The 14,827-nt window shown below is 41.8% G+C and overlaps 1 protein-coding gene across 1 annotated transcript in view; it reads right to left on the reverse strand.

Annotated features, from left to right (window-relative positions):
* Window positions 1–348: 348 nt before the first annotated feature.
* LOC121288717 (ALK tyrosine kinase receptor-like) overlaps window positions 349–14,827 on the reverse strand; it is a 172,655-nt gene continuing 158,176 nt past the window's right edge. Inside the window, exons 17-21 of the mRNA XM_041207475.1 lie at window positions 11,839–11,940; window positions 7,460–7,594; window positions 4,346–4,436; window positions 1,450–2,148; window positions 349–414 (exon numbers count right to left, since the gene is read on the reverse strand). Of these exons, the coding sequence (XP_041063409.1) occupies window positions 349–414; window positions 1,450–2,148; window positions 4,346–4,436; window positions 7,460–7,594; window positions 11,839–11,940 (1,093 nt within the window). The remainder of the gene's footprint in view (window positions 415–1,449; window positions 2,149–4,345; window positions 4,437–7,459; window positions 7,595–11,838; window positions 11,941–14,827) is intronic.

Genomic DNA, 14,827 nt, shown 5'->3' on the forward strand with positions numbered 1-14,827 from the left:
AACAGAATAAACATAATGTGGCCAAATGGCTTTTGGTCATTCCAAATGCTGGGGCTAAAAATCTTTGATCTTTCCAGTGGACCATTGCTGTAACTCTAGTGGGAGGGTGGGAGTGCAGCAGAAGGTCCAGAAAATAAGCTTGGATCGGGATACACTATGGTGTCAGTCTACTGTCTTGTATCCCACTTGACCTTGTAAGAGACTGAATCTCTGCCTGCCTCTCACAGGCCAGTGAAGTGTGGAAGGTCAGAGATTGCGGCTGGGGCTGGGGCTGAGGCTTCCATACGTTGGAAGCTCCTGCAATCTTAGCCTTACAAGAAGGCCAGTATTTGCAATTAGAAGAATTGTTCAGGACTCCTCCTTGGTGTATATGAGACCATCTTGGGGATTTATGCCAGAAGGAGGCATAGATCCCTGAAGATTAAAATCATTTTTAGTTTAAACTTACATGCACCCACTTACAAAGGGAGCTGAGGGGATGCTGCTTACTGCTTTCCTAGTGGGTTGGAGGTGGAAACAACACCATCCCCATATGTTACAACATCCTGGGTCAGGTGGACACCTGAAATCCACCCCTGGTAGAGAAAGGGTGCCTGGCACCTGTATGCAGATTAGGTGACCATCCATTGATTCCGCATATTTGACTGGGATCAGGAGCAGTTTCATCGATTAGTGACATGCTGCCATAATTTAGCGAGTGTTAAGTCAGCTTGCTTTGCCTTTAATTTTGCACAAAGATCTTGTCGCGTTGATTTTCCTACATTATAACAGTGACTTATCTTCAAAATTACTTGATTGGCTGTGAAGTACTTTGAGACATATTGAGATTGTGAAAGGCGCTATATAAATGCAAGTTCTTTTTTAGATCCTACTGATTCATCTCAGTTTTCAAACCCGACCATCCCCTCCGTAGGAGTGCCTGGGTTGTGCTGGTGAGACAAGGGACATGGTAATTAAAAGACCACTGTACAATCCAGCAAAAGTACTACCAGTGGAGAATTCTGTACAGTTGGTTTTGTCTGTTGTGGAACTTTTACTCAAATACACTATTTTAGTTCAAAAGTTAATGTAACATTATAAATTAGCTTAGTTGGTACTGCAGTGGCTTTCTCGTACTTGTAACTTCAGCCCCAAATCACCTGTACATGGGCTTGGTACCTTCACATGCATTAACTGCATTAGAACATGTCTCATATTCAAATGTGGCTCTCACTATATTTCAGCTTAAAATAAAAACCCTGCGCTAGTCCTGTGTGCCAAACGGTACTTGCTGCTGTTTTTTATTTTGTTGGTGTAATACTTAATTAAGTAAAACCACCTTTTAGTTTTTCTTATTTACAGTATAGTAACATTTACATCCTCTGCTAGAGAGAGTCCTGAGTCCCAAGTGGGTATATTGGCAACAGGGTGAACACGTGGGTCCTGTTGGGTAGGTAAGCCCTTACTAACATGTGAGTTGTAATCTTCCTTACAAGAAGCACAAGCAGATGTAGCTTCCAGAGACACTCCCTGCTGCTGCTGCTGTTGCTGTTGCTGTTGGAATGCATAACTCACATTCCCACAAGGAAAATTCTGCAACCGGAATAGAGGCACATCCAATGCATTGGCAACGAGGGAAGAAGGTTCTAGTACAAGAGCAGAGGCCTGAGGCCTGGATGTTGGGATGGTAATAGAAGAACCGCCACTGGCATGGAAACCAGAATCTTCCCTTTCTGGTGGTTTGTTGTCAGTCAAAGTATTGTTGTTTTGCATGACAGGCTTTTCTGTGAACCATGACCCATACGTAGGGTTCCAGAGGTTGGTGGGTTTTTTCCGGGAGCCCCTATCTTGTTGTAAAGCAGAAGAGTTGTTCATTTGTGAGTATGTCTTGTTGACATGAGACCCCTCCTCAGATGGCCCTCCAGTATGTACAATGGCAGAATCGTTAGGAACAAATCTGATCCGATGTTCACCAAGGCAGAGGCTGGTCGGACGCTGGGGTGGTGGGGAGGGGTCAGTGGAAGCACCTTCATTCTCTGCTTCTTGTGCTGGTGAAACTAAAAGAGGTGCTAATCCATCAGGGTCATCTGGCCGCATAGGAACATTTCCTTCTTCTTCTGCTGGAGGCCCGTATTCTACAGGCAAAGAAGTGTTTATTACATCAGGATCCTAGAGAAAAAGAGCAAACAATACATTGTTAATGACCAGATCACAGGCCATATGGCAAACCTGTGACTTAAATATACCTCCCCAAAGCACTAAGCACACTTAATGAAATAAATGGAGCTCTTGACATACAAATGGCTGAACCCTGCGAACCCAGATTAGGAAAAACTAGAGTTAGCTGCATGCACTAATGGTCGCTCTAGTGAGGCGTCAGAAGATTACAAGCAGAATTTTCTGCCTGCCGGGCGGGCAGGCCTGACCCAATCTCCAGCGGGCGGGGAGATGATTCCTGCCGGAGAAGCGGGCCCCCCCGCCAATTTACGTGGGCGGGCCAATTAAGGCCCATCCAGCATGACGTCTGGTGGGAAGTGCTATGCGTTTCCTGTGAGGGTGGGGGGGATTCCCCAAAAGCGAGAGTGCGATTTTCACGCATGTGCACAAAAGAGCGCCCATCTCCTGAGGCTAAGTGCTGCCTCAGGGAGATCGCTGACATGTGAAAGCATTAAAAATAGAAAAATAAAATTCCCTAACATGTCCCCCTCATGTGACAATATCACACGAGATGGGACATGTTCATAATTTACATTATAAGTTTATTAAACTTTTTAAATCCCTACATGAAACCTCATCCCGCTGGTGGATGACGCTTCATGTTTTCTCTATTTGACACTGGGGCTCCTGGCCTGCCCGCCAACCTTAAGGTTGGACGGACAGGTCCTTCAATTGTTTAAATGATCCTGTCAATGGCCTCAATTGGTCATTGACAGGTCGGCAGACGGACAGCTGATTTTGCTGTGCTCCCACCTTCCTGAAAATTTAAATGGGCCGGGGATGACGTTGGGGGTTCCCCCCGACATTATTCCGCGTCATTTTACACATCAGCGAGCAAGTCCCAAGCCCCGCTCGCCGACAGCAAAATTCTGCCCTACAAGTGCCCATGGGATGGTACCCCAATGCAAAACACCACCTTCAGAAAAGAAATTAAGTTCTAAAATACTAATCTTTATGTGTGTCTGCAATTTTCTTTCTGTTCACCAAACATCCTATTTTCTGCTTCCTAATTGATTACCTCAACAATTACAACTGACTGGACTACAGCTTGCTCTTTACTGAATATCAGTCCCCTCAAAAAAGATACCATCTCAGTGTTGCACTCTCTCACTGGGTGAATATTGGTTACCAGCAGGAACAGGGAAGAGATAAGGGCCTGATTCACACAAATCCATGTGCAATGTTACCAGATGTACAGAAGCAAGAATGACAGTGGACCATCCTGTTATTCAGGTCCATGCTCATACTTGATCAGACGCCTTTGATCTCTCTCCTGTTTAGGTGTCAGATCAACCCCCTAATATACTCCCTTTATTCCTCAAGTTATATTTAACTTGTAGTTTTATTGGTGTATAATCAGTTCTACATTTGCTCTCTTGATTCAAAGAAGGAACCTCTTTATGTCCACTCCCGCTATTTTTACCCACTGCCCCCTTCAAGAAAGTTGCAGTTGTCTACTGGTTATGGTACTGCATTAGCAAATCAAAGGCTATTAGTTTAAATTCCCATCAATGCAACTTGTGAATGTGAACTCACAAGCAAATCACAAATAACATTGCTGGGGTCCAATTAAAACCTATCACCTTCTACCTGGTTGGAGGCTTCTATGTCTCTCTAGACCCACATTGATGCCTCCAGGGCCACCTAAATGCTGGATAGGCACTTTTGTCCACACCTCAAGAACAAATTAAAAGTTACTCCACTTTATAATTTAAGAAAACACTTGAATCCTGTTCTATTGTATAATGGAAATAGAATTAACTCTCTTCACTTCTTTATGATTTAAGAGTTGTACTGATTTTGTTTGAGTCCTTTCTGTGCTTCTGTATTGTGATCTCAACAGGTTCAGTATCAATTTCTTGGAATTCTTCTCTATGAACTGGCGCTAATGCTATTGATAATTACTCTGTTTCCTTTTATCTAGCTAATTAATAATCCAATCTTTGACTTCATCTTCATCTCAAGAGCTTCCATTTTTGTCTCCCATAGGATCCTTAGTTAAACACTTTTGGAAGTCATGATTTATTAGATGCACCAGATTATCCTCAAAGAATGCAGATCATCATTTTCTTAGTGACACCATGATCTCTGTAATCCTAGATAAATGTAACCTCACTAGAGATTTATCAAATATATATGTAAAGGTTACCTGTGTACAATAATCAATTCGTTCCAATATTGTTGCAAAGTTAGGTCTGTCTTCTGGCTGATGCTGCCAACACTGAGTCATTATTCGATACCTGATATATTAAAAATTAAAGTAGGAAGAACATTTTATAGCTATGTGGCATTTATTTATATTTGCACAATTATCATTTAAATGTATTTTCCCTTCCCTTTTACTTTCTTTCAACTTTGGTGATGTCCTCCATTGTAGGGCTTGATTTTTCAACTATGTGTCTCAATAAACTACACATAACTACTGAAGTGAGCCTACTTAATCTGAAGTGTCAATAGCCTCATTCAAGCTCGCAGTGTGTGGCAACATTGTGCCCTTTTGGCAGCAGTGTTTATGGAAATAACTATTGCTGTTGCCCAGTTTATTTTTAAAAGACATTTTCTGTTGTGCACTCCAAGAAGTTGTAATTGATTACTGGGCATATGTTTGGGGCGGCGGGGGTGGGGGCGGGGGGAAGAGAATCACCCGTTACTGCATTTGTGGAAGCAACAGTCATTATGGTTCACCAGCAATAAATATCAGGCATGAAGCCACAAGCCCGCCCTCTGCCTTACCCCTATCCTGTCCTTGTCAAATTTTGGACTTAGGAAAAAGGTGACAGCCTGACATTAAACTGGCTTCAGCATGACTACAGACATGCTAAAGATGAGAGGACAATACTGTTGCTTCAAAGTTAGATCTATGGTCACAAACACAGCTACACTTTGACATGTTAATTATGCATTTCATTCTCAAACAGTTCCCAATATAACCACCACAGGAAAAAAATACATAAATCAGCTTGCAAATTCCCCTTAATTACACAGACATAGTTAAAGTAAAATTTGGTCTGTGCACCATTTGACCTGTCAATGCTTTGGGAGTCATCAAGATCCATGAACTGCTTATCAAGCTGCAGTTCAGAGCCTCTAATTACTCCCTCATTCTCATGTGACAACTCCAGGTAAAAGTAAAATATTCCAAGGCCAGGGTTTTACGGCCCTGCTGCGGCTTGTCTCTCCTCCCCTGAGGTGTGTCTACCCCACCCCCCATTCAGTTCGGTGGGACTGTAATATCCCGCAGGGAGGGAGGGGCCATAAAATCCTGACCCAGGATTACTTAATCTCAGTAGTTAAAGCAAAAGTAATTTCATTTTTCTCATGTGTTTGTTTATTTTGAAATGTGCTTCAGAAATTCAAATATTGCATGTAAATTTATGCCGGATGAAAATACAGTAATTCTTACAGTCAGTCCTATTAAACATGATTATATGCCACGTCTTAATATCTTTCTTGTCCTACATATCTAATCCACAGTTTAAATCAGGATAGATACTTATAAAAAATCAGTGTTTAATTCCTTTTAATTACTGAGGCAAGAGACAGAAATTTCCCCTCAGGCTTAGGGATCAGGGCCCAATGGGGGTTCAGAACCCTGCGCTGTGGGAAACAGTCACCCAGCAGTGATTTTCGCCGAAGTGACCAATTAGTGGCCAGAAGGTGAGCTCATCATCTACTTAAGGATAGCGAGCAGGCTGTTAAAGTTGGAGGGCCAACTGGAGGCCTTGCAGCATTGAAGAAGCAGAAGCGTGTCTTCCCAGATAAGAGAGAGAAAGAGGGCACCTCAAGATAGAAGTGCCATTTGTCCAACTTTTTAATCTTGTAAAATAAAAAAATCCCCTCAGCAGTTACGCCACTGTTGTGTGGGGAGAGCCTCTCCACAGGGTGGTCTGCAGCCGCAGCTGTGGCCAGGCAGGCAGGGAAGGCCTCAAAGACTGCCTGGAGTGGCCTATAGGTTTGACACTGGTAGGCCACCTCCAGGCAGATAGCTTGTTCCCTGCTTCAGCGGCTTTGGAGGCTGACGGGAAAATTCTAGTCGGCCTCTGACAATAGACCGTCGTTGACCTTCACCTATCGTTGAACCCTTGTGGGTGGATAGTCTCCAATCCCATCTTGAGATTGACTAATAGCCCTAGAGCAGGATGGGGATGGCAAACCAGCAAGTTGACTGGAAGCTTGAATTTTAATGCCTGCTCACCTCCATGTTTGCCTGCAACGAGGAGCTATCCTGTCCTAGGCGATTAAAACTATTTTATATTTCAACATCACCCCTTTATAGTGATGTGCTCCTTTACATTGCACCTTCTCAGGATGCATGCAACACTGCTCCAATATAAATCAATTGTGAGGTGCTACATTATTAACAACTCAAACGAATTGTCATTTGGTAGTAGAGAGCTTGAATATTACTGAAAGAAGAGGCACGTTTTGTCAAAGCTTTTCATCTTGCACTCATCAGGACAATTCGCAAGGGAGCCAACATATTTATATTGAATGAGAAGAAAGTGCTGATTGGTTGGCAAATGGACTCTGATTGGTAGAGGTATTGCCATGGAGAATGCATCAGTTGATGCTGACTGACAGTTAACTGCCTAGCAGTGATTGAAATTTAAACCAGGCAGCTAGACACTGATTGATCAAGACACTGCTCTGGGGAATGAACCAGCAAATAGCTGTCACTTATTTTGTTTAGCTGAAATAGGCGCAATGTGTGTACATGTTCTTCCTGTTTGCAAAGAACAGGGGCTGTGTATTAATATATGTAGCTTCCAGTACATGCAAATGCTCAACACCGTGAGCCTGACTGACAATGCTTGGCAGTTAACCATCAGTCACAATCAACTGGTGCATTGTCCATGGCAATGCCTCTGTCAGTGTCTACTTGCCAACCAATCAGGACTCTCTTCTCATACAGTATAAATATGTTGTTTCCCCTGACATTGGTATTTTCTTGTGAATTGTCCTGATGAGTGCAAGACAAAAGCTTCAACAAAAAATCTATTTTTTTCCAGCAATTACTCAAATAAACTAGATAATCTCAATCCCAGTTATTTTCCTACCAATTATACAAATGAAGCTACCTAACCATAAATCTCTATGCACCCAACCTGTCAGTATGTAGATTATTGCAATGACATGTCAGTAACACCGAGAGAAGAAGCAAAGGTCAAACTACTGTAGAGACTAAACAACAGGAAGCTATAATTCGTCTAAATAAAACCTCTAGTAGAACAGAAGCAAAACAGTTTGAGAAGGATTTACGTACACAGGACCAGGGCAGTTTTTGGGTGGGTCCATTCGGCCACCACTAGTGACAAACTCCAGCACCTCTTGGTTACTCTTACTGGGATATGGCATATACCCAAGTGAAAAGATTTCCCATAGTAACACTCCAAAGGACCTGCAAATAAACAGCAAAACACAGTCTGTTACACTGTTCAAGGTATGTCACCTTCTTAAATTCCTCCATTTTGATGCTGTATTACACTCTACTTTATTCCCTGTCTCCATTCTTCTTTTCATTGTCTAATCAGGCTATGCTCCATCAGCAGGTAAGAAGCCATGTCGTCAGGCAATTGACTTTCAAGCCTCTGCCAAGAGCATACAAGAGCAATCTAGCTTGGCCTAAATAGCCAAGTTGTTATGGTACTGGGCTTGTAACCCCAAGATCAAGAGTTCAAATCTCACCATGGCAAACTATGAAACAATGTAACTTCATCTGAATAGGAACAGATGGAAATGTGTTTGTACTCGAAAGAGTTACAAGAGCAATCTAATGCCATCAGTCTTTGATTTTCCCTCCCTCTCTGTCTTCACGCATTTGGCTTCTGACAGTTAAATAAGGTGTGCCTCTCACCATAATTCAAAACAGAATTAAAAAAGACATGATAACTAAGAAGAAGGGCAGATTGATTAAATTACTGATCTCACTGCTAATTTTAAAACACACACTCTGATACATAAAGTATTAAGTTCAATGTTCAGAAGCTACCAAATGAAAATCAAATATACTCTTATTATCAGTTATAGCTGTTTCCCCTTCATATGTTTGTGAAACTTGGTAAATGTTTTAGGTGAATTTTTGTGCTCATCAAGATGATGACTGTCAGTGCAGGGGAATGAGTTTCCCACTATCAGCATTAAGTAGTAAATCAACTGCACCAGTCTGATTTTATTTTTGCTACCCACACTAGGGCCTGAATTTTACCTTTGGCGGCATGCGATCAGTGGGCCTGAAAGTGGTCAGTAAATGGGCCCCCGACCGTGATTGGCCCTCGACACGATTTCACGCTGGCTGGCCAATTAATGGCCAGCTAACGTGAAACTCGCGCTGAAAATCTCAACACTGCCGGGGTGGGGTCAGGAAGAAGGTGGGCCATAATGTTCCCGCAGGTGCGGGTAAGCACTGCGGGAAAGCTCCCTGAAGGCAGGCAGCTGCCTCAGGGAGCTGCAGACCTGAAAATGCTAAACTAAAGGTTTAAAAAGCTGCAAAAAAAGGTGTCCATGCATTATAATAAATCACCTGAAATTATAGCTGATAAAAATGCTATCCACAGATATTTATTTTAATTTTATTTTATAATGAAAATTTCATCCTGCCCTTGGATGAGGTTTGATGAAAAATGCAAAGGCCGCCTGGCTGATTCACTCATCTGCCAACTGTAAGGTTGGATGGGCCATGAAAAATCAGAGATAATTGTGCCATTAATGGGCTTAATTGCCCTCTTAATTGTTGACGTGCAAGCTTCCGACTTTTGCGTGTGCCCGCTGAGTGAAATATCGCATGAGTGCGCGATGACATCGGGACGCTTACCCAACGCCTTCTTGCACGATTTTAAACCCGATCAGGTTGGGCATGCGCCCATAAAATTCAGCTCTAGCTATCCATTAGAGTTTTCTCAATCTTTATATTTGACTTTAAAGCTCTCCTGGCCCTAGCCCATCTTATCTCTGTAACCTACATGAGCCATACAAACTGTTCCCACAACTCTCTGTTATGCTGATTTCAGCCTCTTGTGCATTCCCATGCCTTTCACCTCACCATCAACAATCAAGGCTGCCTAGCTCCCACCGTCTGCTATCCTCTCCTTTAAAAACGTCTGTATATTTACCCCTTTTGGTCACCTTTCCTCCTTCAGCTCAGCAGCTGTTCTCTTCTTAGCTCTGTGAAGTGCATTGGGATATTTTTCTAAATTAAATGTACTATATAAATGAAAAAAAACTTTGAGGAGGTACCAAGCAGGATAGATAAAGGGGAACCAGGAGTAATATATTTGGATTTCCAAAAGGTGTTCAATAAGTACTGGACATAAGGCCACTTAATAAGGTAAGAGCCCATGGTTTTGGGGTAGTATATTAGCATGGTTAGAGGGTTGGCTAACTAATAGAAGGCAAAGAGTTGGGATAAAGGGGGCATTTTCAGGATGGTAACCTGTAACTAGTGGAGTGCCACAGGGGTCAGTGCTGGGGCCATAATTATTTACAATATATATTAATGACTTGGATGAGGGAAGTGAATGTACTATTGCCAAGTTTGTGGATGGCACAAAAATAGATGGGAAGGCAAATGGTGAGGATGACATAAAGAGTCTATAGAGGGATATAGACAGGTTAAGTGAGTGGGCAAAAACTTGGCAGATGGAATACAATGTGGGAAAATATTGTATTCCCACATATACAATATGTACTTTGCACTTTGGCAGGAAGAATAGAAGAGCTGAATGTTACTTAAATGGAGAAAGACTGCAGAAAGCTTCGGCACAGAGGGATTTGGGGGTCCTCGTGCATGAATCACAAAAAGCTAGCATACAAATTCAGCAAGTAATAGGGAAGGCAGATGGAATGTTGGCCTTTATTTCAAAGGGAATGGAGAATAAAATTAGGGAAGTTTTGCTAATACTATACAAAGCACTAATTAGACCACACCTAGAATACTGTGAACAGTTGTGATCCCCTTATCTAAGGAAAGATATACTGACATTGGAGCCAGTCCAAAGAAGGTTCACTAGGTTGACAACGGCTATGAAAGGATTTTCTTATGAGGAGAGATTGAGTAGGTTGGGCTTGTAATCATTGGAGTTTAGAAGAATGAGAGGTGAACTTATTGAAACATATAAGATTCTTAGGGGGCTTGACAGGGTCGATGCTGAGAGATTGTTTCCCCTGTTGGGAGAGTCTCGGACAAGAGGGCATAATCTCAGAATAAAGGGTTGCCCATTATAGGCAGAGAAGAGGTCGAATTTCTTCTCTGAGAGTAGTGAATCTATGGAATTCTTTACCAAAGAGGGCTGCAGAGGCTGAGATAGACATTTTTAATCAACAAGGGAATGAGGGGTTATGGGGAAAAGACAGGAAAGTGGAGTTGAGGACTATTAGATCAGCCATGATCTCATTAAATGGTGGAGCAGACTCGATGGGCTGAATGGCCTAATTCTGCTCCTATACCTTATGGTCTTATTGTTGATTGAGACTATCAATCTCAATTACCAAAAGCAGTTTATGTCCAAATGCAGCAAGACCTGGACAATATCCAGGCTTGGGCTGACAAGTGGCAAGTAACATTCATACCACACAAGTGTCAGACAATGACCATCTCCAACAAGAAAGAATCCAACCATCACCCCTTGATTTTCAATGGCATTACCATCACTGAATCCCCCACTATCAACATCATGGGGGTTACCATTAGCCAGAAACTGAACTGGAGTAGTCATATAAATACTATGGCTACAAGAGCAGGTCAGAGGCTAGGAATAGTACGATGAGTAACCCAAATCCTGACTCCCCAAAGCCTGTCCACCATCTACAAGGCACAGGTCAGGAGTGTGATGAAATACTCCCACTTGCCTAGATGAGTGTAGCTCCCACAACACTCAAGAAGCTTGACATTGTTCAAGACAAAGCAGCCCACTTGATTGGCACCACATCCACAAACATTCACTCACTCCACCACTGACGCACAGTAGCAGTGGTGTGTACCATCTACAAGATGCATTTCAGGAATTCACCAAGACTCCTTTGACAGCACCTTCCAAACCCACAATCACTACCATCTAGAAGGACAGGGCAGTGGATAGATGAGAACACCACCACCTAGAAGTTCCCCTCTAAGTCACTCACCATCCTGACTTGGGAATATATCGCCATTCCTTCACTGTTGCTGCATCAAAATCTTGAAACTCCCTTCCAAATATCTCTGTAGGTGTACCCACACCACATAGACTGCAGCGGTTCAAGAAGGCAGCTCACCACCACCTTCTCAAGGGCAACTAGGGATGGGTAATAAATGCTGGCCGAGCCAGCGAAGCCCACATCCCACGAATGAATAAAAAAAAAATTGAGACCCAAATTGGTGTGAGGTGCTGTGGAAATACTTTTTAGGAACTGGTTGAGACTGCTGAGAGGAGCAGATGGAATTTTAACCAAGATTCTGGAGGTGAAAGGACAGTGCTTAATTCACAATGAAACTCTACCTTATAGAAACTGTTGGGAGAATCTTTCTTTCTTTTGTTTGTTGTTCTGTGATTATGCTGTCAGTACAGCATATCTTGTCAAATTTGCAAACCTGACTTAAGTTATCTTAATGGTGACCTTAACCCTTTTACTTTTCTCTTTTTTAGGAAACACACACAAAAACACACATACCAGGTATCTGTTTTTGAAGTAAATATTCCTTCCATGAAGGCCTCTGGTGGCATCCATTTCACTGGGAGCATGGCACGACCACCCTTTCTGTAATAGCTAGCCCTGTGGAGTCAAACAGCAAACAGATATGACTTGATTGTCTGTCTGAGAGTTGTTAAAGGCAGTCACCTAATAATATACTAAAGTGGTAGTTCAGCAGACCAGCCAGCAGATGTAGTTATCGCTGCTATTTTCTCAGTCTTAAAAGTGGGTTAAAACAGCCAGATTCATGTATTTTTGTTGTCAGTTATATTTCTTTGCTTCTGATGATTATTTTGCAGGCAAATCTTACCATGTTCTGTACTTTATTGCATAGTGTGGCTCTTAAACAGGATTCATATTTAAGCCTCGGTTTACATGTAACATACGGGAAGTTTTCAGGTAACTTGTAAATTTAAAGAGACATCAATGCACTACTGCATTAAAATACATTACCGCATCATTTGTGTATGACACGGTCCTGATAACGCATTATATAGCTCCTCTCTCCCAGAACAAAAGTAGTTTTGTTAAATACTTCTTCCTTCTAGGCAGCATTGCTTTAATGTACACAGGACAGTTACTCTATTGGAAGCACAAAACACTCTGGTTTTGCCATTTCACTTTCAGATAATAGTGGAGGTGTTAACATAGTTATTTAAAATGGGTTAGTACCTTTGCTAGAGCAGCAGAGAGAGGAGCTTCAAATAAACATTAGCATTTGTGCACTGGAATCCCACATTATCATCTCAAAGCCTGTAGGTATAAGATGTCTGCTGCTGATAGTGAAATCAAATGGGTAAAGAACTCCTGTGTGCACTAGATATAACAAAACAGAAAATATTCTCCCCAAAGGAATGTAACGATTGGATGTTAGAGTGAAAATTTATTTTACAAAACCTTAAAAAATGAACTTATCAATTAAACAAAAAAATGAAGTGATGATAAATTATTTTGTTTTACATAATCAATTGCCCAAAGGCCATCAAAAATGATTGTGTTAAAATGAAGGATATTTTACTTCATTCACCAATGTTAATAAAAATATTAATTTGAATATAAAGTGGGAAAAGTTTCACTAATATTAGTAGATGGAAGAAAATATGCTCCACAGCTGCACAAGCAATTCCAGTGTCACTGCTTCTCTCATTTTTGGATTGTTTCGATGTGTTACTGGCATGCATCAATGCTTCCTGGGCATCAGGATCAGCACAACAGGATAGTGCATTTAGCTACTGATATATTAGTGTTCTTTTGATGCAAGTCAGTATCTGAATTAAAATAACGCTAAGCTTGGGGGCAGGGTTGTAAGGTTTGAAATAATTAAGAGCAGGTTAATCAGGAAAAGCTGAATAAATGGGAAGGTTTGGCCAATGGAATTCAATGTTGACATACACAAAGTGATGTAAGAAGAAAAGAAATATAAATTAGAGCCTAAATACATAGTATACCTAGGAGAAAGCAGATCATTGATACCACCTGTTTCAGTGTTATGTAAGACAAATAACATTTTTTTACTGTATAACATTTGGAATAGAAAACAGATCACAATATTATTACTAAGACTATACAGGCTATTAGTTCATCACTATCTCCATTATTGTATGTAGTTCTGGCTTATATTACTGCAAGGACAACATGGCATTGGAGAAGAATGATGCCTGAGCTATAAAGTGGAGACTACAGAAGTTGAGCTTCTTTATACTTATAATCTTCTTAAGAGGATCTTATTGAGATATTTAAGATGCTTAAGTGTATCGATATGTTGGACTCTGAAAAATTGTTTATCATGGCCCTGAGAACAACACAAGTAGGATGAAATGAAGCACAGAAAGTGAATAGGCCTTTCACACGGGGTGAATATGTGGAGTCAACTCATTAAGAAACCAATCAAGGTTGATAATATCAATAATTTTAAGTGAGATTTGGCTTGGAATTTAATGAGAAAATCAATTGATGCAAATAGTTAGTGTACTGTTTATTCTGCTTTGAAATTCTGAGGTCAGGCAAATACACTGTTACTACCAGTGTATAAAATGTCCAAAGTTTTGAAGGATAATGCACAAGGAAACAGGTAGAAGTGGGAGTGCAGATTTATCTCTTTGTAATCATTGAGACCATGGGGTAATGCATAAAGGTACCTCTTTAATTGTTAGGACCAGCGTGGTAATTATCAAAAAGGATTTACCACATGCACCTTGGGAAGTTTGGCTAACGGAATTCAATACTGACAAGGAACTAGGAGAGAAATTGAGTCAGTCGACACATGTCTATATTAAAAATCTTGTACCTGCACACATGTTCTGTCTATATAACCTAGGGTGGAACTTTGTTGCAGCAGTGAGTGTCCTGATGATGAGACTGGAAGTGAGTGGATCTTCTGCTCAGAGGTGGGACGGCTAGCCACACACAATCACATGGCGACCAATCAAATGGCTGTGCAGAGTTGTGGGTCCCGGCCAATTGTACAGCAGAAAGTCGCTGACCCCAGCATTTCCTCATGGTGCCAAGGTCCAGGTGCCATACTTAAGTGGCACACGACAGCAGACATCCACTCCCTGCAAGACAGCGGTATCGTTCTGCCTCTCTGAGAGGCAGATTTCAACTTTGAACTGCTGCCATCCCCTGCCCACCTGTGGATCCCAGTCACCCATTCAAAAGCAGATATATATCTCATTGCAGAGATCAAGTGGCCCCACCATTTGGCAAGGCATCCCTACAGGTTCTCTTTCAGGCTGTCTGGGAACGGCAGGAGGTCCTGTTTCCCAGCAATGGCAGCAGGAGTCCTTCCTGCCTGACCAAAGCAGCCTGAATGGAGATTTCAGTAGAGGTTAGCAGCTGTGGGTTCCACAAGTGAAACTGGGTTCAACGCCACAAAAGGATCAACAACTTCCTGTGCTCCACAAGGTTAAGTGTCACGGTGTGGTCACTGCAAAGTGCCACTTATGATGGCATCAAACAATGTAAATAT

Source organism: Carcharodon carcharias, chromosome 2 (genome assembly GCF_017639515.1).
Source record: "Carcharodon carcharias isolate sCarCar2 chromosome 2, sCarCar2.pri, whole genome shotgun sequence".
Lineage (NCBI taxonomy): Eukaryota > Metazoa > Chordata > Chondrichthyes > Lamniformes > Lamnidae > Carcharodon > Carcharodon carcharias.